This window comes from Podarcis bocagei (assembly GCF_964188305.1).
Source record: "Podarcis bocagei genome assembly, chromosome: 8".
NCBI classification, from domain to species: Eukaryota; Metazoa; Chordata; class Lepidosauria; order Squamata; family Lacertidae; genus Podarcis; species Podarcis bocagei.
Window position 1 is genome coordinate 2,802,856 of NC_138133.1, and position 23,477 is coordinate 2,826,332.

At 42.6% G+C, this 23,477-nt stretch overlaps 1 protein-coding gene across 8 annotated transcripts in view; it reads left to right on the forward strand.

The window, feature by feature from the left end:
• The first annotated feature begins 3,836 nt into the window (after positions 1-3,836).
• RALGAPA2 (Ral GTPase activating protein catalytic subunit alpha 2) overlaps positions 3,837-23,477 on the forward strand; it is a 200,169-nt gene continuing 180,528 nt past the window's right edge. For all 8 annotated transcript variants that reach the window (XR_014011001.1, XM_081205947.1, XM_081205949.1 and 5 more), the window contains exons 1-3: positions 3,837-3,990; positions 14,457-14,567; positions 17,125-17,174. Coding sequence is in view for 7 of the 8 variants with exons in the window: in XM_081205947.1 (XP_081062073.1) it covers positions 3,885-3,990; positions 14,457-14,567; positions 17,125-17,174 (267 nt within the window). In the remaining variant the exon portion in view is untranslated. The remainder of the gene's footprint in view (positions 3,991-14,456; positions 14,568-17,124; positions 17,175-23,477) is intronic.

Sequence of the window (23,477 nt, forward strand, 5' to 3'; positions counted from 1 at the left end):
AAATAAAATCATATATGCAGTAGATAGCAAATCAAAGTAAAATGCGTTCTTTTAATGTTTATCTTCATATGACCAATTCTGTTCACTCTTGCTGATTTTTAGGTTAAATTGAAGTAGAAAAATCCAAGTTGCAGATCCAAGTATTACGTGGCAGAATGTGGCTTATTAGCATAATTATTGAGGGAGCTAAACCCAAAGAACCCACAGGAATAGGGCTCACAGGAATGGGACAAACCGTGTTCCACACTTCATGTAAAACATCAGTAGGAGATGGGAGAAACTGCTGGATAAGATACACTTGAAGAATATTCTCATCCTTTTGTCGTTTTGCCAAAACAGAAGGCAAAACAATACCTGATTTCAAAGGCAGCCAAATAAATGGATGATATCTTAACTGCAGCAAGGAGCTGGTTCCAGAGCTTGCAGTAGCTGCCACCATCAGAAAAACCTGTTCCGTAGGGCCCACCTGCTGACAGACAGTGGGACTCCCAAAACTATTTTCAGTGCCTGATTCTGTTCCTTAAACTTTGGCACTGGGAATCTTTTGGTGGTCTCAGCAAATATGATGTGGGTAGCCACTGCTAAACAAGCTCTCTCTGCCAAGTGTTGTTGTTTTAACCCTGTCACATCAGAATAGTTTTCAGGCTAGCTTGGAAATAAAAAGGCAAACATACTTGGATAATTTGATGAAATAACATGGTGGGATGGGGTGGGTTGGAGTAAAAGTGTAAAAGATAACATAAAACAATTGAACAACAAAATAAAACAACAGGGCATTAACATTTAGAGCAAACAGTAAAACAGCACTAGACATAGTCAAACCCCAATATCAGCAGCCGATAAAACAGCAACAAACTGTTGTTTTGGTGAATAAAACCTCTTTTTCTTGTCATAACTGCATTGTATTAATAAAGCAACCATTGCTAAACAGGCCACTCTATTAAATATACTATTAATAACAATCTGGTTTCCTTTTCATAGGCACCTAACCGTTTCTGGGCTCAGTTTAAATCCCCAAACACTTTGGCATTTGGTTATCTGAAAGAAAGTTCACACCCATATAAATGGCCTGCACAGGGTACAACTAGACAGTTAAGATTTTTTTTGTTTTGTTTTCAGCAGGCTTTTATTTTTAGTTGCTGCTCTGAATTCCGAACTCTTCCGTTTTAACTTTCCTCCCTGCAATAGTTGCTTTGGTTTTATGATTTTATGCTGTATTTGGAAATATTTCTTTGCACACGTCTTTGAAAATCTCACCTGAAAAACTGGTTATAAACTGGTTAAAGTAGAATAAAAATAAATAAAAGCGGAGATGATACACCAGGAACAACAGTGGCTCAGTCTCTTTTGTTCTGCTTGAATTTCCAGTTATACAAGAACAACAGGTGAATTTTGTTTTTGTTTTGTGAAAAGCTGTTTCCCCCTTTTGCTGGGCCTTGGACAGACAGTGTGCACTTAGTCAGAAAATACAAATGTTAGTGGCTGTGACATTCAACAGGTGACCCTTTGTTGAACTGGGCGGATTCAGCTGAGGCTTCTAAAGAACTTTCCAAGATGGGATGTTTATGGACAGACACTGCAGTATGTGTATCATAAATGCAACTGTCATGAAAGGGAAAACATTATATTCAAGACTCTTTTCTAAATCATTCTGATCCAAAAACATAGATATTAAAACAATGCATGCTATATGATCAGTACTAGGAGATTCATCACTAGATTTCTTCAGTTTCTTCCAGCACTAAAAGCAGCTTCAAAGGGGCCCCTGGGACTGGGGGGTTTTAAGGGGGAGGGGTTAACCTGGCCCTCAACCAAGAAACAAATCAGCCCCCTTTTACTTAAAAACACCAACAAAGAAGAACAAGCCACATATCTCCCCAAATCTTTTCTAGCTTGGTCTTTCAGTTCACAACTGAGGCCCTGCTTTGTGACCCAGTGACACCAGAAGTGTTGCAGGGGCCACAAGAGAGAGGACAGTTTCATCCATAGAGTGTGGAATGGCTTCCTGCAGAAGGCCACCCAATTCCTTCACTGCTTGCTTGCTGGCAAACTGCAAACATGCATTTGATCTGTATTTAGCTATATTCCCCTCTTTGGCAATAGGAAAACTCCAGAAGGCACAACCCCAGCCCTATAGCCAATGTCAGATGAACTTCAGCCCACTGAGGTGGTCTGGGGGAGGGGAGCACCCTCATCACTCGATGGGCGTCCTGCTGTTTCAAAGCTCAAGTTTGCCTGTTGGTACAACCCACTTTCCTCCACCCTGAGGGCCTTTCTCTTATTCCTGTCCACTTCTTCTTAAGGTCCAGGTCTTTCCTCTCAGTCTCAGTCTCCATTGCCCCCCACCCCACAGCACCAGGCCTATTTAAATAATTGTATTTCAAAAGCTATGCACTGAAAACAAATTGTGGGCCTACACAATATCTGATAGAAGGCATGCACATCTCACAGTAAATAAATGATTTGGAATTGTCATCATACAGGGAGCCCCTTGCACACAAATTCTACTCCCAGAGAAGCCCAACACAGTGCAGCGGATTCTGGGAATGTTCAGCTCGCCTTGGACCCTGGTCTGTTCACATGGGCCTGCTACCCTTTTTGAAGTGAGGAGACCCAGATTACAGCCAATACACCCATGCAGCTCCAGACTGCAAAGGAAGATCAGTAACACGATGTGTGAGAATTTGCCTTTCAGTCATTTTTCCATTATTTACCTCTTTGGCTTCTACGAAATCCCTGATACCATTTGAAAAACATGACATTCAATGACCATTGAATTCACGGTAGTCAGACACCATCTCATGAGGTCCTGCAGCATGATTTGCCAAAGAACATCTGAATGTATCTTTAGGTGCCAGGCAAAAACGTTTCTCTTCAACCAGGCGATTTGCTAATTAACACTCTATGGCTTTTTTAATGTTTGTGGGAAGGGGGTTATTGCTTTGTTTTTTTGTTTTATTATGTATTTGTATTCTCATTTTGTATTTTTCTGTTGTGAACTGCCCTGGGATCTTTGGATGAAGGGCAGTATACAAATATAATAAAATATAAATAAGATGGTTCCTTGCTCAATTTAGCTGAAAGCAGGGCTACTCGACAAGTCACAAATTTCAGTGGGGCTTCCCTTCTCAGAAGCACGTTCAGGACTTCGTAACACTGCGCATTTTATTTCCACAGTACAGTTGCAAGAACTCGTTTCCCAAGTAAATCAATATACTGTGTTAATCAAAAGTGCACAGAGCCAGCAAACCGCAGTTTTAGGTATACAGATTGAATAAACGAACAATAAATATAGGTAAAAACTCTTAAAGGTTAGTATTCAAAAAGCGCCTCAAGCTATTAACAGTACAATAATTAAGGAAGGCTGTTCCATATAATTTTTTATCAAAGATGTCGCCTGCAGGGTTGCAAGGACGGAAAATGCTTCAGCGCTGCGAGACAAAGGCGCGCGACCGGGGCGCGCGCGAAGAGCCTCCTCCGCAAATACTACGACTCCCAGCATGCCCCGCGCCAGCCAAGCTTCCAAAGATGGCCGCCCTTTGCGCCGCCGCCGCCGCTGGGCTGGGCTGTTCCGAGGCGCGCGCGCGCTGCGCCGTCGGATGAAGAGAAAGCGAGGCAGGCATTGGTCCGCCCCCGCCCCCCCCGCCCCGCCCCGGAGAAGAGAAAACCAAGACACGCGCCCGCGAAAGAGAAGAACCGAAGGAGCTCCGCGGCGGTGCTTCCCAGCCTGGCCAGGCCCCGCCCACTTCCCTCAGGAGCGCCGCTGCCGCCCCTCCCCCCTCGCCGCCTCAGCGCGCCCGCCCGCCCGCCCGCCCTTCGCTCGCTCGCTGGCGCCCCTGGGTCTCCCGGCTGAGGGCGACGCCCCCCCCCCCAACTGCCCGGCGATGTTCTCTCGGAGGGGCCACGCCGATGTCAAGAAGTCCACCCAGAAAGCGCTGGACCCGCGGAAGGACGTCCTGACGCGCCTCAAGCACCTCCGGGCGCTGATGGGTGAGTGGGGCAGGCGGGAGGGGGGCGCCTCCGGAGAAGGGTCCCGGTCGCTGGAGGGTGCCAATCCGGGATGCCCCGGGTCCCATCCCTGCCGTGTGAGGGCGTCATTGTCACAGCCATCCCTACTTAATGACACTGGCGAGTTGCTTTGCCCAGGGCAGCCCAAAGCGACTTACAATCGGACAGACAGGCAAAACCAAACCAAACCCAGAGATAGGTTATAATGTGGCGCTTACCTGCCCGCCCGCCCCCCCCCCAACCTCCAGAGGTGCAGTGGGTCAATGGTCAATGGATCTGGCTGTTAACCAAAAGGTTGGTGGTTAGAGCTCACCCAGGGATGGCTGTGGGTAGCGATCCTGAATAGCAGGGGGTTGGACTAGATGACTGTCAGGATCCCTTCCAATTCTACAGTTCTATGATTCTCACAGCCCCCATATATGCAGTGGGGTGGGAAAGAATTTACTGTTGTAAGGAAAGCAATACCATGAACATGGTGTACTTCAAACACAGTTCAAATCCACACAACAGGGTGAGCTCCCCTTGCTCTGTCCCAGCTTCTGCCAACCTAGCAGTTTGAAAGTGCACCAGTGCAAATAGATAAATAGGTACTGCAGCGGCAGGAAGGTGAATGGCGTTTCTGTGCACTCTGGCTTCCATCACAGCGTCCATTGCACTGGTGGCCACATGACCCAGAAAGCTGTGGACAAACACCTGCTCCCTTAGCCTGAAGCGAGATGAACGCCACACCCCATAGTCGCCTTTGACTGGACTTAACCATCCAGGGCTCCTTTACCTATTTTTTACTTTGTACTTTAAACACTCACTGCAGTTATGAATGCATGCTAAGTTGAACCAATCTCTGCAACTAGTGCTTTTGTCTTGCGATGTTTCATGTCTGCACCTAAGGTCTTGCCTGTGACCTCTTCTAACTCTGTTGTTTACATTCTCTTCTCACAAAGAGCTCCCCCTTTGTGTGGAGTGTGTGTTGGATTACCCCTCATAACCTACCTTGTTAGAGTACATTGTTGTGATGGGGTATGGGGATCAGCAGTTCTACATGGAGATAAAAAAGATGGCAGGTGTAAGCAAGGGACAATGATAGGGTTAACATCCTTGTGCCTCAAACTCACATGCACTAAAAAAAAGTTGCTGGTTTGTTCTGCAGTTTTAAAAAGAAGTGTTTTTTTTTAAATTTCAAAGTGAATCCTGATTCATGGTATTGCATGTTGCCAGGAGGCAAAAGACAAATCTTGATGTAACTAGATCATGATAAGGAACTGGTTTCTCTGTTCAATTGTTCCAGCTTTTGTCAAAATAAAAAAATTCCTTCCAGTAGCACCTTAAAGACCAACTAAGTTAGTTCTTGGTATGAGCTTTCGTGTGCATGCACACTTCTTCAGATACACTATGGCAGACCAACACGGCTACCTATCTGCAGCTTTTGTCAGTTAAACTTGAACCAAAAGCATATTGTAGAAATCTAAAACTAGGGTTATGCCCAGCATACCCACTTCCTGTGCTCTCAGCTAGACTGGAAATATGAGCAGTGTCTTCTCCTTGGGGACAATAATATTCTTGCTCTCACCCCATGTGCATTCACTGTGAATTTCACAGTTTGTTTTGATCTTGCAATGGTGCCTGTCAGTTGTGTGGATTGTCCATTGCCTGCATGGGCTGAACCATCTTGCAGAGTCTTGAAGCAGTTCCACTGGCTCTGAAATCTGAGCTGGCTGGATTATGTCAAGCAGTGGGGAAGGAGGGAGTTGAGTAAAATAAACATCCATTCTACCTAACTTTATCACCCTCCTATGAGTAAACAGAACACTGATCTTCCAGGAAGTTGCATAAGATAATGGCCTAATTCACAGTGTATCCCTGCTGTGCTGCTTCACACTGCAGGTGGGACTCAGCTGTCTCAATGCTCCATTAGAAAAACACCTGCAAATGGAGAACCAGGGGGAGACTAAGCGTGATACCTTCTCCACGGAATCTAGCTTTATAGGTGGATAATTTTGTGTGTGTTGGGAGGTGTATCCAATTGAGTGAGCTCCTGCAGGCTGCAGTAGTTCTGCTTAAACCAGGCTTCCTCAACCTCAGCCCTCCAGATGTTTTGAGACTACAATTCCCATCATCCCTGACACTGGTCCTGCTAGCTAGGGCTCATGGGAGTTGTAGGCCAAAAACATCTGGAGGGCCAAGGTTGAGGAAGCCTGGCTTAGACACATAGGTTTGCTGTGTTAATCAAAGCTACACCAATAGGGTGCTGGAATTACTGAGGCCTATTTAGATAGTGTTCTGAACCGTATCTTGTTGAGGATATTTTAAAGATTATACCAATTTACATGCAAGTAAGGCCTATTTAAATCAATGGAACTTGCTTCTGAGTTGTCACGTATAGGATTGTACTGTATGTTTCCCAACCCATTTTGTAGTCTACAACTGTTTTAAAGTTCCAGAAAGCCCTTGATAAAATGCATTACTAAAGAAGTAGCAATATATCTGCTGGCTCCAATTATCTGAACTGAACTATCTTATTCAAATATACATTGGTTTATTCTCCAAAGATTTTAGAACAAAATAAACCAAACTGTGAAGTCTTGATGTGCGTAATTAACTTGTTTAATAGCACCGAGAGGAAAACCAGGAATTCACAGGAAAGCACTGTATTTTTCGTCCCATAGGACGCCCCGTCCCATAGGACGCACCTAGTTTTTTGGGGGGGAAATAAAGGAAAAATATTTTCCCTTTATTCCCCCCCCCCCCAAACCAGGTCGGGGAAACCAAACCAGGTCGAGGAACAGCGCGATGGCGGCGCTGCGCCTCCTTGCTGTCCCCCGAGCCTGTGGGGCTGGCTGATGTCTGTCCGGCGGGCGGGGCACTCTGCTTCAGGGCGCCCCTCGTGCTGGGCGGCAGGCTGCTATCCACAGCGTGGGGAACCCTGCGGGGAACTCCCCAGGGCTCCAACACGCTGTGGATGTCTGCCCGGCGTGAGGGGCGCTCTGCTTCAGGGCGCCCCTCGCGCCGGGCGGCAGGCTGCTATCCGCAGCGTGGGGAGCCCTGTGGGGAACTCCCCAGGGCTCCAACACGCTGCGGATGGCAGGCTGCTATCCGCAGCATAGGGAGCCCTGCGGGAACTCCCGCAGGGCTGCCTAGGCTGCGGATGTGTTCCCGAAGCGCCGGGCGCTCTGCTTTCAGCGCGCCCGGCGCTCCGGGAAGCAGACTCCTATCCGCAGCATAGGGAGCCCTGCGGGAACTCCCGCAGGGCTGCCTAGGCTGCGGATGTGTTCCCGAAGCACCGGGCGCTCTGCTTTCAGCGCGCCCGGCGCTCCGGGAAGCAAGCTACGGATGTGTTCCTGAAACCTGGAGAGCGAGAGGGGTTGGTGCGCACCGACCCCCTCGCTCTCCAAGCTTCAGCGAAAGCCTGCATTCGCCCCATAGGACGCACCCAGATTTCCCCTTCATTTTTGGAGGGGAAAAAGTGCGTCCTATAGGGCGAAAAATACGGTATATTGGGTTTGCAGGTAGGAGCACTGTATAGAGTTTGGATGAATAAATAAATATTTTTATAATCCGTTTTGTGGCCAATGTTAACTCCCATAGTGGTTTACATTTACAATTCACAAAAGGTACAATGTATTAGGGATACTTAGCAGTCTCTTCTGGAAGCTGATTACATTATCCAGATTCTAGGCTTTTCTATTCAGAGAGAGGGGGTGGAAGGAGCTGTAAATGGATGCAGAGGTTGACTTAGGGAAATATACCAGACCATAGGAGCGTGTCTCCATTGATTTTACTCTATATATTCAGTGCAAGCCTTTGCAGATTGTGTTTGGTGAGACTTACTCTCTAGTAAGTGTGTTTAGGATTGCAACCAAACCAAGCTTTTCTTCGCTACAGAATATGTAGTGGTACGTAGCATTCTGTGAAAACCCGTGATCTGTCTGTGTCATATTCACTATCACAGAGAGCCAGCATGGGTTTCTTAAGTCAGCCATGCCAGAATAACCTTACCTCCTTTTTTGATAAGAGTTACTAGTCTTGTAGGCTATGGGAGTGCTGTAGACATTGTATAAAAGCTTTGACAAAGGCTCCTCAGTATCCTTGTTGGCAAGCTGGTAAAATAGGGCTAGATGATGGTACCATTAGGTGGATTTGTAGCTGATTAACAGACCATATCCAAATAGTGCATTTCAGTAGTTCCTCGTCAACCTAGAAAGAAGTGACAAGTGGGGTTCTGCAGGATGCTGTCCAGGGCCTAGTGTTGGTTAACATCTTTATAAATTACTTGGATGAAGTGGTAGAATGTATGCTCTTCAAGTATTCAGGGCAGCTAGCAAATTATGTTGTGAACCACCCTGAGAACTGCAGAACACAAATTCAATAAACAAACAAACAAACATACTTAGAAGACAGAAATAGGATCCAAGATTATTTCCCCATGATGGAGAACTGGGACTAAACTAGCAAAATGAATTTCAACAGAGATAAATATAAACTTCTGCATTTAAGTAGGGGAAGCCAGATGTACAAGTTGTGAGAAAGAACTGGGTGTTTTAGTAAAGTTCAGGCATTAAGACAGGTGCATTGAAACATTTTCGCACCAATCCAGATAAGTAGACTTCTGCATACATACCACTTGTTGGATAAGGAATTTTGGTCACAAATCTGGTCCAGATGTTGATGTTATTCATTTGCACTGCATTGCTTTCATGTGGATGTGCATCTCCCTCCTGGCACAACTCGTAACATGAAAGTACTTGCAACCGGAACTAAATCACAGTGTTTGTATTCTAAATTATTGATATCCTTTTTGTAAAAAAAACCTGATTTTCAGAGACTTTCAGAGTGGTTAAAAAGATTAAAGCTTGAATAGCATAATTCATTATTTAAACGAAACAAGTAAAATTCCAGCATAAAAACTAATCTGAATGTTTCTGTTAAATATCTTGGGCAAATTAAAAGGTTGCCCAATAAACGTTGACCAAAGGGAATCCTGCCTGGGTAGAACCTTTCATAAATGGGATACCACATCAACAGTTGGGTGAAGGGAAGTACCAGTAGCCTTTACTGTGCAGGAAAGCATTCAGAGTTCCAACTATTACATGTACTTAAAGCTAGATAAGAGATGAAAATGAAGAGGATGAGCCAAAAGCTGTGTGCAAGAAATTGGGGTTTGAGGAGGGGTACATTTCTTGCCATATTCATTTGTAACCAATATTACAATTGGAGAATTGAAGCCAGTTCATGGCCCCTGATCTCCATTGACTTAAAGCTGCTTCTGCTTTTACCTGCATTGTATGATGCACTGATATATGTCTCAGAAAAGTTTGAGAGTGTGTCTGAAGTCTATTTGAGATATAATAGTATCTTCTTGATGGAGCTAAGTGCAAGTTAAAATGTGAATGTATGTTCCATTAACTCATCTTAGTCATGTGTTAACCCAGAAAAAGTGCTGTCTGTCTCCTTTTATATCGAGTCATGAATTATTCAGTCTGTTCTGTTGGTTCATGTAAGAATGTTGAATCTATTAGCAGAGCTTCTAACTGTCAGGATGAACCCCAGTGTTTTGCACAAACTCTTCTTTTTTCCATTATTACTCCTGCCTTGATACTCTTGATGGCCCTCAAGGTCTCTACATTCTTTCTCCTTGTCCGGTACCACCCTAGTACATCCTGCAAAGGATGAATTGAAGCAGAATACAAAATAGATAATAGATAAATAAAAGCATGCAATTTTCTGGCACAGAATACTTTTGATAAGAGTTCCCATAGTTTGGCAATGACTTCAGTTCACCTTGCTTGCTCTTCAAATTATTTTATGTTAACAGTTAAAACAAGTACGTAATGTTATTCTCATATGACTGACTCCTGCCTGATACTTGACCCGGGCTTCCTGTAATTCTCTAACTCCTGATGGCTCATCCAGAAGTATGTGCAGCTCATCTGAGTTCATTTGAAACTGCAAGTCAGCAGCTGCCCCACTGAACTTCCCAGCTGCTTTATAAACTTCAAGTTATTGAAAAGGAAACAGCTCCTATTATATCTGCACTACTTTTTCAGTGAGCTTTTCCATCCACCAGACCCTCAAGTGGATTTTTGGATTCAAGTGAGTGGTGGAGATTATTTTTGTAAACCGCTTTGAGTTGGGGTTTTTTTTTGGGGGGGGGTTGACAATAAGGTGGTGTATAAAGTTTATGAAATAACTAAATAAATATGGAAACTTTAGCTATTTCCTTGGTGAGAACCCCCATTTCCAAGCTGCTATTTGCCCTGGGTCCCCAAAAGAAATGGTAGATCCTATTCCAAATCTCCAGTGTTTTGTCTGATTGTTTTGCCCTATTCAGGCAATTAAATATCTGGTTGTTGTTTTAAGTCTGGGCTTGTATCCATTAAATAATCAATCAATCAATCAATCAATCAATGGGGTGACTTAATAGAATCAATCTGATTTACCCTCAGGAAATTATCTTTTTCGGCGCAGTTTTTATATTTGTTTATAAAGATGAGCATTTAGCTATGCATTCCGTTTGTTCCCAAACAGCCTTATCTAAAAGTTCAGTGTCGTTTGGATTATTTTTTAGGAATATAAATCCCTCTGCTTTCTATTCAAAACATAAAACACTGCAAACTCGAGAGTAAGCACTGATAAAAACAATAGGAAATGTAGTTTAGATATGGTACAGATATGTGGCAATGGAGCACGTGAGATTTGACAGTTGGAAAGAGCCACCCGCCTGTCAGTGGCCGATGTAATGATGATGCCAGGTTTGTAAAGAGCCCTGCATAGTGCTTTGAAGTGCCACCAATCAGCTGATCTTTTCTGCTTCAAAGCACTAAGTAGGGCTGTTTGCAAGCGGCTCGCAAAGGATCCTTGCTTGACTTAGTGACTTCAAGGATCAGTTTGCTATGGAGTTCCCTGTGGGGAACACAGTATTATTACAGCTGATCTCAGCTGTCTTGCTCAGTGGATTGGTGGTGACAACAAATCTCCCTTACCAATGCAAATTAGGAGTGCACTTGAAGGCTCCTGCTTGTGCATTGGCAGCTCATTCTCACTTGCTCCTCACCTGATGTCACATCAGGTGTGGGGCCAGGTTAGGCCTGGGCGATATATCAATATATTGCCCAGGACCGTTATGAGGAGCAGACCGCGATGTCGGCTTCACTCAACGATATATTGCTGGTGAAACCGCCACGGCTCCTGAGTCTCCCTGCTAGCAGTGTCCGCTGAAGGGGGTTAAGCGTTCCTTCCTCCAGCGGGTGCTGCTAGCAGAGGACTCGGGTGCGGCATCAGTTTCACCAGCAATATAGTGCTGAGTGAAACCACCATCCCACTCTGCCCTCATATGACAGAGAGGGAGAAACAAGCTGTATCAATGAGGCGCCGACACAGATTGTTCCTCCCTCTGCATCTTTAAACTGCTCGACTGAGGACTGTGCAGCTGCCGTTGCCTCAGTTGAGCATTTAAAGGAGTCTCCAGCGGGGCGGGGACTCTGTGAAACTGCTCTGCTGAGGGGAGCATGGTTGCCGCTCCCTGCAGTGAGCAGTTAAAGGAGCTCTGATGCTCTCATCGCTCATGCACTGGGCCTCTCTGAGCAGGAGGGGGGAACCTTACCTCTGCTCAGCTGAGCAGCGCAAACTAGCTCCCTTGTCCCAGCCTGCGAGCCTGGGTAAAACCGCCTCAGCTCTTGAGGCAAGTGCACTCCCCCCCCCCCAATGTTTAGCTAGCAATACAGTGTGATGTTGAAAAGCTGTTATCACCCAGCCCTAGGCCAGGTAGGTGTGGCCCCATGGTCTTAATTGGGACCTGTGACCAAAATATAGATGGGTTTTTATACTCATGCGGGGAAAGTTAATACAAGCACAGTGTTGATTTTGTATTTCATTATCTGCACTATATCCTGGGCTTGCATGTGAACTTGGAGCCAGTTATAGACTTTCTTATTTTTTTTATTCAATTTATATACCACCCTTCATTTGTAGATCTCAGGGCAGTTCACAACATAAAAATATAGCATTGGTATGAGAATGTCTGGTGCTGATATAATTAATATAAGTTGGAATTGCAATTCTATATGTAAAATGCTTCGTATTAATCCTATCAATTGAGAAGCACACTGTTCCACACTGTGCATTGGCCACAGATGGAAGGGAAATGGCAGAAGCAATGCAGTAAATAAAATTATCATTTATGTAATATTTGAGGACTAAAAATTACAGCAAATACTGCTTGTATTGACTTGTATGATTTCTGTTCCTGACCTCAAATGAACATGTGAATTGCAGGAATTCCTACTCCCGTGTGTAGTGGAGTTTTTTGACATCTCTAGTCTTTTTTTTATAAATAATTTTTATTAATTTAACACAAAATAAAACAAACATAATTTGACATCTCTAGTCTTAACTGTGGTTCACTGAAATAAGTGAAGCAGACATTGATGTTTAGTTAAATAAACCATTGTTCAAATTAGTTCTGCTTCTGAGTAATAACTGTAGTTATTTTTTTTTAAAATGTAAGTGAAAGCTTCCAACTTCCTCCTTGCAGTCACAGTGAGAAGGAGCGGGGGGAGCTTGTGAACCTGATGCTAAATCATACTTTACTATTATGTACATATGTAACTACTGTGTGGTAGAATCTAATTTTATTTATTTGAACAGCAAGCCTTTGTTAAGTTTCCAGCAGTTGCAAGGATGACCAAGGAAGATGAGCCTCTTTGGAGAGCATGTTTCATGGCTGTGCATCTGTAGTGGGCATTGCTCTTTGGGTTCACAGTTCCAGTCTACAAAACCATGCACAGGGTTTGTTAAAAGGCAGTAGCTGCAAATGGGGAGCTTGATATGAGAGACCATGGCCTAAAATATGTTGAGTCCCTCCCCCTTATAGCTGTATAGGAAATAAGAAACAGTTCTTACAAGCCCAGAATCCATTGCAAAGTTGTACAGCTGTGTTATAAGTGAATAATTTTTAAAGGAAGCTCTACACAGAATTTATTTCAGTAGTTGGGCCATTGTTTTGTTGCAGTTTGGATCAAAGTGACAATGTCCCTGTGTTCCTGCCTTGGGCACAAAGCATTGTCTGATCTGACTGGAAGATTGTACACATGCCTGCCACTTTAATCTCCCAAAGCAGTATCTCTTTCCTAATGCAGAGAAGGTGGCAGGACAATGCTCAGCGGGGTTATAATTTCCCTAAAACTGAACTGTATCCCCCCCCCATTTTTATTTATTAAATTTATATCCCACCCTTCCTCCTGCAGGAGGAACAATACGACAATATATATTTTATTATGTTAATGTCCTACCTTCCTTCCATGTTGCTTAAATTGGTGTACATGGTTCTTTTCTTCCCATTTACACCTTGGTCTTCAAGGCCCTACTACTCCAACATTGTCCTCCCCACCTTCCATAGATCACACAGATGGTTAGTGTATGTTGTGGTCATAGGGTTGGATTTGGTGAAGGGTCATTAGGCCTAATCTCATCCTGAACACAATCTGTGCATAGATTAGCTTGGTCTAGTCCATGATGTTCTGTGATGGTGGAAAGGCACACTACAGTAAAGTGCATGAAGAGCAAGTGTCTTCAGAAGATGTAATTGATGGAGTCAATTATGGAGCCTTATGATAAAGTGAATGCATTGTGAGGAACCTCAATACAGCAGCCTAGTTTCTCCACAGGTCATAAGTACCAATAATTTCTGATCCAGTGCTGGGAAATGTGGGACTGTTTCTTGATGCCTGATGCAGTTGTCCAGCCTGGAAACCACTTGCACACGCCATTTTGTGTGAATGGTTCTTGATCTAATACGGGAGATACACATGAAAATAAACTTATCGTGCACTCCAATCTCACTGGAAGGGATGTAAGAGGATTTAATTTTTTTCCCTATTTATCTAAACTTCTGATTATCTGAATGTTCACCTTAAGGTCAGGGTGAGACTGTCTTCCAAATAAGTCTACAAATGTGACTAGCTTACAAACTTCTTATTTGTTTGCCTATCTGCATATATCTGTCAATATTTTATGACATATTGGCAATCTGAAGGAAAGAGTGGTCCTGTTCTTTTACAGTTTATAATAGCTTCTCTGCATGGTTGCTTAGGGGAGGCCTTTACCCATCTAACGCAAGCAGACCAGTGGCTATAGTTTCAGTATAGTGATATGAGATGAAACTTTGATTATAGGATCTAGAATAAGGGCTTAAAAAAAGGTAACATTTATTTTATTCAGGAGGTTTCAAAGAGATTACCGGTATGTGACTTCAATAGCTGAAGTCTTGAATGTTAGCCGTGATTAAGATCAAGCCATTTGAACACTGCCACCTTATACATTGTACCATGTATTTCTATTAATACTTCTAGTGTTAGTTTCCTGCTGCTTTATTTTTCTGTAGAGGTTTTAATTCTAAATTTCTATGATGATGATGATCTCCTTTTTCACACATGTTTTGTTTTTTACTTTTACAGATGCTATAGAGGGAAGTGAACTTAAACAGTTTTTTGAGATTAACTATTCTCAGATTTATTTTATCTTCTATGAAAATTTCGTAACACTGGAAACTAGCTTGAAACAAAAAGGTAAGAATTTTAAGTGGCTTTGTTTGTTAATATATTCTTTTAAGTTGCTTAATACTGACCTATACATACTAGACCCCAAAATCCACTCCTTGGCATATCTCTATATAATAAAAATGTAAGAATGTCACCACACAGCCCACATTGGAGGACATGTGGTGCCTCATCACAATCCTGAATTTGCCTGAATCAGAGTTGGGTGGGGCGGGGCAAAGTGAAGGCAGGTTGCCAAACAGCAGTGGCCGTGGCACGGGAGCAATGCAGGAAAAACAGAGGGGAAGACTGGCGATTTTTAACAATGCAGAGTAGAGCAAGTGTGCATGATACTGAGCAGAGAGAAGTGGCAGTTCAAAATAAGGTTTGAGTGCAGTGAGAACAGATTGGAGGGGCTCTGTTGTGTTATCTTTTTGGTGTCAGCCATCTCTATTTCTCCTTGTTAAAACTGGTTTGTTTCAAATTTTTAAAAAAGTGTCCTTCATCCCTGCTTTATTTAAACCTCTGTTGTTGTTTAAAACAGCCATTTCCCCCTTTCAGCATCCATCTGTGTAAGAGCTAAGGGATGTAAAGCCCTCAAATGCTCCATAGTATCTTCACACATGTTAGGAAAGTTCAGCAAACCTAACAGCAAGTGCTAGCACCAGCATCTTTTGGAAAACTTTGTTGCAGCTGTTCAAACTTTGTTGTCAGCTCATGAAAAAATTGGTTGTGAGGTTCCTGGCAAGTCATTTAAACCACTCAATCTAGCTTGGGGCTAAAAAAAAAAAGGTATTTATTTATTTGTAGTATGTGACAGTTTATTAAGATGTAGCCCTGCTTAGCATGCACAAGAAGCACATCTCCCCCTCCCCAAACACATTTTTATGTGATTGCAAAAAGGAGGCAAAACGTTTGCTATTAAAATATTATGTCCTTAGAAGTGTAAGATACTTTTATTTGCATTCCCTTTACACACTTGTGTGATTGTACTTAATACACACAGGTCCCGCTATCCAAACACAATGTGTTCTCTGGAAATAGTTCGTTAGACAAGCATTTGCATAACAAATCAATGATTTCTACTTATTCCTATGGGGACATTTCGCATGTGTTCATGACTGCAACGTTTTGACTTCCAAAGTCCCCCTGCCCCCCCCCCCCCGGAAAACCCTCTGAAACTGTACTAAAGTACAGATCACTAGAGTTTAATATAGTACAGTAAATAATTAAAAGGCAAACGAGGGTGGAAAAAATGCTCTCTGATTTGTCTGATTGCTCCCCCTCCGTCCCTCTCTCTCCATTCCTCAGCCAACCTGCAAAAGTGAAACAAGGAAGTAAAAAATATTTTCTGTTCATATATCTGAATATGTGGTGTGTATAGTGAGTTTGGGGTACTAATTCCTCGTGTTTGGGTAAGTGATTTTTTACATAGGAAGTGTTTAGAAGTGTGACCTATGTGTCATACTTTTAAGTGTTTAATTATCTCAGTTATTTTGATTGTATCAATTGCTGCCCTGTGGCTGAACAAAGCCCCTGGGACCAGACAGGTTAAATTGATAAGGAGGAGTATAGGAGCCTCCAATTCCAAGTCCTGGCACCCCATTAAAAATTTCTGATAAAATCTAAATCCTATTCAGCTACAAATAAGTCCTTATTATATCTTTTTAAATTACCCATGAGGAAATGTAAATATCTAAACTTATCAAACACAAATACTATATAGAGTGAGTTTTGCAAGAATTTAATTTGCTGAGAAGAATCGTTAAGTGGTATATCTTTTTTCAAGACGACAAGAGAACACGGGCCTAGGATAGCTCATTGGTAGAACAGGAGACTCTTAAGCTCATGGTTGTGGGTTCGAGCCCCTCATTGGGCAAAAAATTCCTGCATTATAGGGGATGGGACTAGATGACAGTGTGGTCTCTTCCAACTCTGCAATCCTACGATTCTACTTCAGTTTATTAAAAAGGAAAGTATGGCTGGTCTAGGGATAGACTGTATGCTGCTATAGAAAGTTTAATATATACCGTAGTTTGTTTTTGGCTACTGCTCATGGTTGCTGAGGAGAGAGCTTAACCACAAGACCCAGTTTGGAGAACATGCTAAGCTAAACCTTGCTCAGTGTTGGGTGGGAGCAAAAAGGACCAGGGAAGAGCAAAGCTTCCAGGGAGCCTGAACATTTTCACAGTCCTGGAAAACCATAGTTTGAGTTACCATGTCATGAAAACCAGGCCAGAATCCTTTTCTCCTGAATATTGGACTCCTCTTCATTTTGCTTCCCATTACACCCCAGTTTCTCTACTCACTAAATATTCCTTAAGACATAACGTGTGTGACAGAGAGCCTTTTTGTGGGCTGTCAGTTATTAGAGCAAACGGTTGAAGGAAAGAAGCTTAGATTTATCTTTAACTTTTTTCTGACACTGTATGCTTACAATACTGCTCCTTCGTACTGTTGCATACTTTTGTGTAGTAGATATGTGAGCAGAGCACTGAATTTGAAAGCTAGCAGTCTGATGGGATTTATTAACAGAGTAGTGTATTGTATTTATCCATACTGACTGGAAACATTCCTTTTCTCCCAGGGAATAAGTCACAAAGGGAGGAGCTGGACTCCATTCTCTTTCTTTTTGAAGTAAGTTATCACATTTCAGTACTTACTCAACATTATGGTTCTTTCATGAATATAGTGAATAAGTTACATTTCTGACAAACATTTATTTCCCCACAAACTGTAAAGTGAGATTTATGGCTATTTTCCTCTATTTTAAATTGTGGGCAGACCCTCGCTTTCTCACATTCAGTTTGTGAGTGATTTAAAGAAAAATAGCCTGACATCTAGTCCCTATCATGCTTCCAGTGACTTAACTGGAAGTGTGAGGTGGGATTAGAAGACTCCCTGCATTTTATGTCTGTCCTGCAAGGGCATTGAGTTTCTAACTCTTGTAGAGCAAAAGCTATGAGGCAGAATCTGTAGGCACCATTCAAGGCTATTGCTTTTTGAGAGATGAGCCACTTCCACTTCAGTGTTTTTAGTGAATGATTGAAGTCGGAGCTGTGATTGATGATTGGCGTTTTTGCAAGGCACTTGGCCCTTCTCCATACTTGTTGTCTGAAAGACCAAAGAGCTGTCTGTAGTGAATGGATAAAGAACTCCTGGCCTGTGCTGAAACAGGGAGTGTGCTTCTGGCTTCGATGTGTCACTGTTACTTGGTCACTTCTGCTTCTAAAAAGTATAATTCACCAGGAAGGACAAGCTTCACAGGTTCACCTTGGCTGGAAACCAAGCCACCACCCCCACACCTGGTTCATTTTGAAGGGATTTGCTTATTCTTAAAAGTGATTGTTGTACACAGAAAGTAATTAGAAAATTCATGATTGTAGTGCAGCTTAGACTGGGCAGTAGCATATCTGCCCAAAAGCAAAAGGTAGCAGCAAAGCTGGGTGTTTGTGCTATTTCTAACTCAGGTTTAATTTCATGGTAAAAATGTGGGATTTTTTGTCTCAACATGTAAACATTTTAAAAATTGCTCTGCTAATGCAAATAAAATCCATGTTGCAAAGTGGAGATGGTATCATAGTTTAGAAAACTCTGCAAAGGGGGTGGGCGTTGATAGACAGTAGTGTATGGCAACCATGAAGTGTATTCCAATGTTTTCATCCAGTTTCTTGGTGGTAGTGTTCTTGGGTTGGGTTTGGTTTGGTTAAAGAAAATTGATTTGGGGGAGCTCTCAGATGGATTCTAGTAGCAACATGGGGGAAAGGGGGTTAATTGTTTTCCCAATTAAAGACTGTTTTCCCTCAGATGAACCTGCTCAGGCTCAGAGATCTTCTGTGGAGGCCCTTTTCTCACAGGCACACTTGGTGGGGACACGGGAGAGGGCCTTTTTGATGGCTGCTCCCAGACTTTGGAACTCCTTTTCTAGAGAAGTTAAACTGGCTCCTTCCTTATTGTCCTTCCACCAGCAGATGAAGACTTCTTTGTTCCAACAGGCCTTTAGAAAAGGGCTGATGCTGTGATATTTTTATTGTACTGATCTGTATATTTTAATTGTGTGTGTGTGTGTGTGAGAGAGAGAGAGAGAGAGAGAATTCTGTTACTCTTTTTTCATTATGGTCCCCCACCATGATTTTTGTTGTTGTTGTTGTTGTTTTAATTTTTTTTTAATTTCAAGTAATAAAACATACCCATACAAGGAAAACAGAGCCTAATAGTTCTACAGAAAAGAAAGAAAAATAGCAGCTGATGGTTGTAGTTTTAGATGTTCCAAGAAAGGCAATCAAATGAAAGTATCTCTCCATAAGGTTCTATGAGTTGGGAGAGTGAAAACCATATTTGAGTGTCTTAATAAAAACAAAAAAGGATACCATGTCATATAGAAGGTGTGAGTCTTTCCTACCCCAGATCAATATTCCTTTTCTGAAATAGCTAATTTGTCTATAAGCATGATGTCCCACACTTGCAAAATCCAGGCTTCAAAAAGATTTGCTGTTAAAGTTTTCCAATATTTTTGCAATCGCAAATCTAGCTGCTGCTAATAAATGGAGGATGAGGTCTTTATTTGTTATGTTCTCAATTTGAAGTAAAATAAGGTATTACAGCTCATTTTGGGTCTGGTTGTAGCAATTGCCCCATCATTTGATTAATTGTCTGAAAAACTTACCAAAAGAGAATAATTTTTGGGCCAAACCACCACATGTGCACTAGAGAACCAGGCAAATTGCCTAGCCAGTAGCAAAGGCTGGATGTGTTACGTTTAATTCTGTATAATCCAGACCCTCCAAGTGTCCCTATTTTCCAGGGACAGTCCCAGATTTACAGAAGCCATCCCAGTTTCTCATTTGATCCTGGAATGTCTATCTAGCCACATAGTATGTCTTTAAATATAAATTTTATTTCTGGAGCTGTAAGGGGCTTTTGACAAGTGTAGAAGTCTCTGAGCTTAAATAATCCCACTCTTTCCCACCTAGCAAATGAGCCCGATTGGGGTTTTTAGTTGTTGTTATCTGTAAGCCACCTTGCATTCCTGTCAGGAAAAAAGACGGGATGTAAATAAATATAACAACGACAACAACAGGATATATTTTTATTAGGGGTTCCAACTCTTTTTGCTAAAAAAACAAAACCAAATAAAACGTTTGACCTGTGCTGATTGCATTACTGTAATTATGACTATAAAAAAATACCTGATTCTTGCTTTTAAACAGTTTAATCTTGAATCTATCTAAGCATGGACGTCTGAACCTTTCTTGCTGTAAAATTATTTTAATCACCACTAACCAACCATCTGAAATACCATACCTAGCTTTGCACTTCATGTACTGTTTCCCTTACTTCAGTTGATGCATGTTCTGTATTGGGATGGGAGACATGTGTCCGTGCAGATATTGCTGGATTCCAGCTCCCATCATCCCTGACCATTGGCTGTTGTCAGGTGTCAGTGGTGGTGCAAAACTATTTACAGTGCAGAGCCATCAGTTCATGTCTGCCTCAATCGCTAGCAGAATCCAGGAGTGGTCATTTCCGGGTCCTCCCCCAACATAGGAGCTTAGTCACCCCCAGCCTTTTCCTTCCTTCTTTGCATTTTACACCTCTGCACAAAGTGGGCGATGGAAGAGGCATGCTTCCCTCCTGGCCGGCCTGGCAAGGAGCGGTGCCGAGGAGGTGCGGCACTGGGGCTCCCAGCAGCATCCTCTGGTCCCTTCCCCTCTTCCCCACTGGAGGTGTGGCTTTCCCCACCACAGGAAGAGGAACTGCTGCTCAAATGCGGGATGGAGAAACAGTGTAAATGTCATCTGAATTAAACATTTGTGTTTCTAAACCCTAGCAAATTAAGTTAATTGGTTGGTTGGTTGGCATATTTCATCCTATGTCAGCAGGAATAAAACTTCCCCCATGTTCTATTTTAATTAGTTAAACAGTTAATTAGGATTATTAATGTTTGGCATCTGGAATCAGAATTGAACTACATCCCAGATGAGTAAACAGATTTACATAATTATTGTACATTTTGAAACACTTGCTTATGTGTGAGTGGTGTTAATAACATTTCACAAATTAGCTTTAAATATCTTAGATCTCCGAGATGAATAATGCTTCTGTTTGCATTAAAAGTAAATGTGTGGTGTATCTCAAGGGCACAACTCATGCCTGCCCTTAACCATAGCTGCTTCAGAGGAACCACTGGCCCTGGCAGAAAGATGGGAAGAATATCACTGGAGAACTAGGAATTCCCCCAAGTAAGAAAGTGCAGATGGCCTCACAAAGTGTGTGGGTTTACAGTGCTCTCAATCTCTACTTGCTATCCAGTGCTTCACACGTAGAAGCTGGTTTCAGGTTGTCCTTAGACAGTTCGCTCACTGATCTTTCAGTTTCCCTGTCCCTCTCTTATATTGGGACATGGGTCTTAATGTTCACCAAGTTTCTCTCTCATCCTCAGTCCCTCAGTGCAGCTAGCACCGACCTTTTGCATAAAATGGTATTATAACTCCTGCAAGACACACAGTTTTAGGACGATTTGTAGCATATACTGCAGTGTGTTATATGGGAGGGGGAAGGTGCCTTTGAAGACTACAGGCATCCCCCCCCCATTTACACGGGGGCTACACTCCGGGGCCCCACTCACATAACTGAACTAGTGTAAAGTGGGGAGCACCCTCTATAAAGTCTCTATAAAGCCTCTGCTTTTCCGCTTTCTCTCCTGCTCTCTCTTCAGTCCAAGCCAAAATATCTAGCGTTGAAGCTCTGGGGTTGGCTGGAGGACACACAGAAAAACTGTGACTGCTGTTTGGCACATCAGCTGTTAGGCAGGGAAAGGAAGCAGCCTAAACAAAGGCCTGCTGTGCCTCAGGTCTCTTCAGAGCTTCCTCCACCCTCACTGATGTCCTCTTAGGGCCCCAGGGAAGGGCTCCTGGCAAGCCACATGGACTCTCCAGCTCTCTCTCGACATTTCCTGGTATGATTCTCTTTATTTATTTATTTCCCAGCTCTGCGTGTATTCATGGTTGCACACAAGTAGAATGCACGTAAGTGGGGGGTGCCTGTACTTTGAAACAAAAATAACACTATTGGTAGTTGAAACAAAAATAACACTATTGGTAGCAACTAATGACTTTTGTCTTAAGGTTTTGTTGACTAAAGTCCATTTCATCAGTTGTATGAAGGGTTATCCTACATATAGACCTGACCACTCATTAAAAAACCCCAGATAGCAGACATCCTGGCATTGGTAAGCCAACCGACATATGTAGTGTGGTAACATTTTCTTGTGCCAATTCAATCCACAAGTGATATAACAATTAAGCAGTTTTAACTTGAAAATACAACTGGTCCAAAATACACTTGTTAGGCTATTGAATGAAACTGAACTAATGGGAAATTTTGCCAATTTTAAAATAGTTTTGTTGGCTTCTGGTCTGTTACCAAGCACAATTCAAAGGTGCTACTGTGGAACCTTGGGTTGTGGACATAATCCGTGATGGAGGCATGTCCGCAACCCGCAGCGTTCGCATTCTGAAGCGCCGCGTCTGTGCAGGCGCTGGCGTGATTTGGCACTTCTGTGCATGTGTAAAGCACGATTTAGCGCTTCTGCACAGGCATGAGCAGCAAAACCTGGAAGATCCGTAACATGAGGTATGACTGTAGTTTTAATCCTAAACACTATACAGTTTACAGCCTAGATGTGTTCACTTCCTCTAACACAAATATGCACCATTACAAAGATGGTCATTTGTGACCCTTTTCCAAGAGCTCCCAGCATCAAAGATCAGGTAGGTAGGTAGTCACCAGAGGAAGTGCCTTACCAGTCATGGCACTCTATACACGGGACATTGTCCTCAGGCCTTTAGTGTTTATTCTGGAGGATGCTACTGTAAAATGATTCTATTATTTTAATCTGAGCTGTTATTTAATGTTATTTTTGTATTTTAAATAATTATAATGTTATATTTCAAATTTGTAAGCTGTCTTTGAATGGCTTATAAATAAAAAGGCAGGGTAAAAACATTTTAAATAAAAAAACCTAAGATAGTACACCTATTCACATAACTTGTGGGTGCAAATAATGGGTGTTATAACCAACAGTCCAACTCACAATCTTCAGTGGTGAGGTGGTGGATTCAGAGGTGGAATAGGAATAGGAGAGGGCCTGCCCTTAGAGCAAGCTGTGGGGCAAGCGGAACCCATTTTGTCTGGCCTGAGGAATTTGTGTTGCTCTCCCCTGACTCCAAGGACAACAGCTCAGAGGCCCCAGTCGACCCACAGTTTTCCCTGCTGCCATCATGGCTGTTGAAGCAGACAGGGAACTTTCCAACTAAAGAGGTGTCTCTTAACGGCATTTGAGCTATGGTTCTGTTTAAGGCTCCGTCTGAGGTTGGCTGCTGCTGAAGTTTTAATAATGTATTTGGGTTTATTTTAACCCAGATTGGGGATGGCTACATAATGCTGGATATGGGGAAAGAGGATTATTGCAGTTCTTCTTAGCATAACATCTAAATGCTTTAGATTATCTGTAATTAAATGAAGTATCATCTGGTAAGAAATATGTTCACATTTAATTTTTTTAAAGATTTTAAAAAACTCCTCTGCTTATCAGAGCAGGTTGTCTATGTCAAAGTTATGCTCACATTATTCTTAGTCATGCAGTAGCCTGGAGGAAAGAGGCCTATGAATCAAAGAACTGACAGATCCCCTGATGTATTTCTTTGACATAATACTTAATTTCTATTTCAAGTGTACTAATGGATTTCCATATGAATAAAGTACAGCATAATAAGGAATATTCTGCACCATGGGGTTTCTTAAGTTATTTTGTATATCTTTACTCTGAAAATAAAAACAAAATGTCACTAGCTATTTGGAGTTCACTGCCATATATATTTATACTGGAAGAGGTCTTTCGCTTTTGTTAGGCACAAATGCCTAAGGCATATGTTTCTT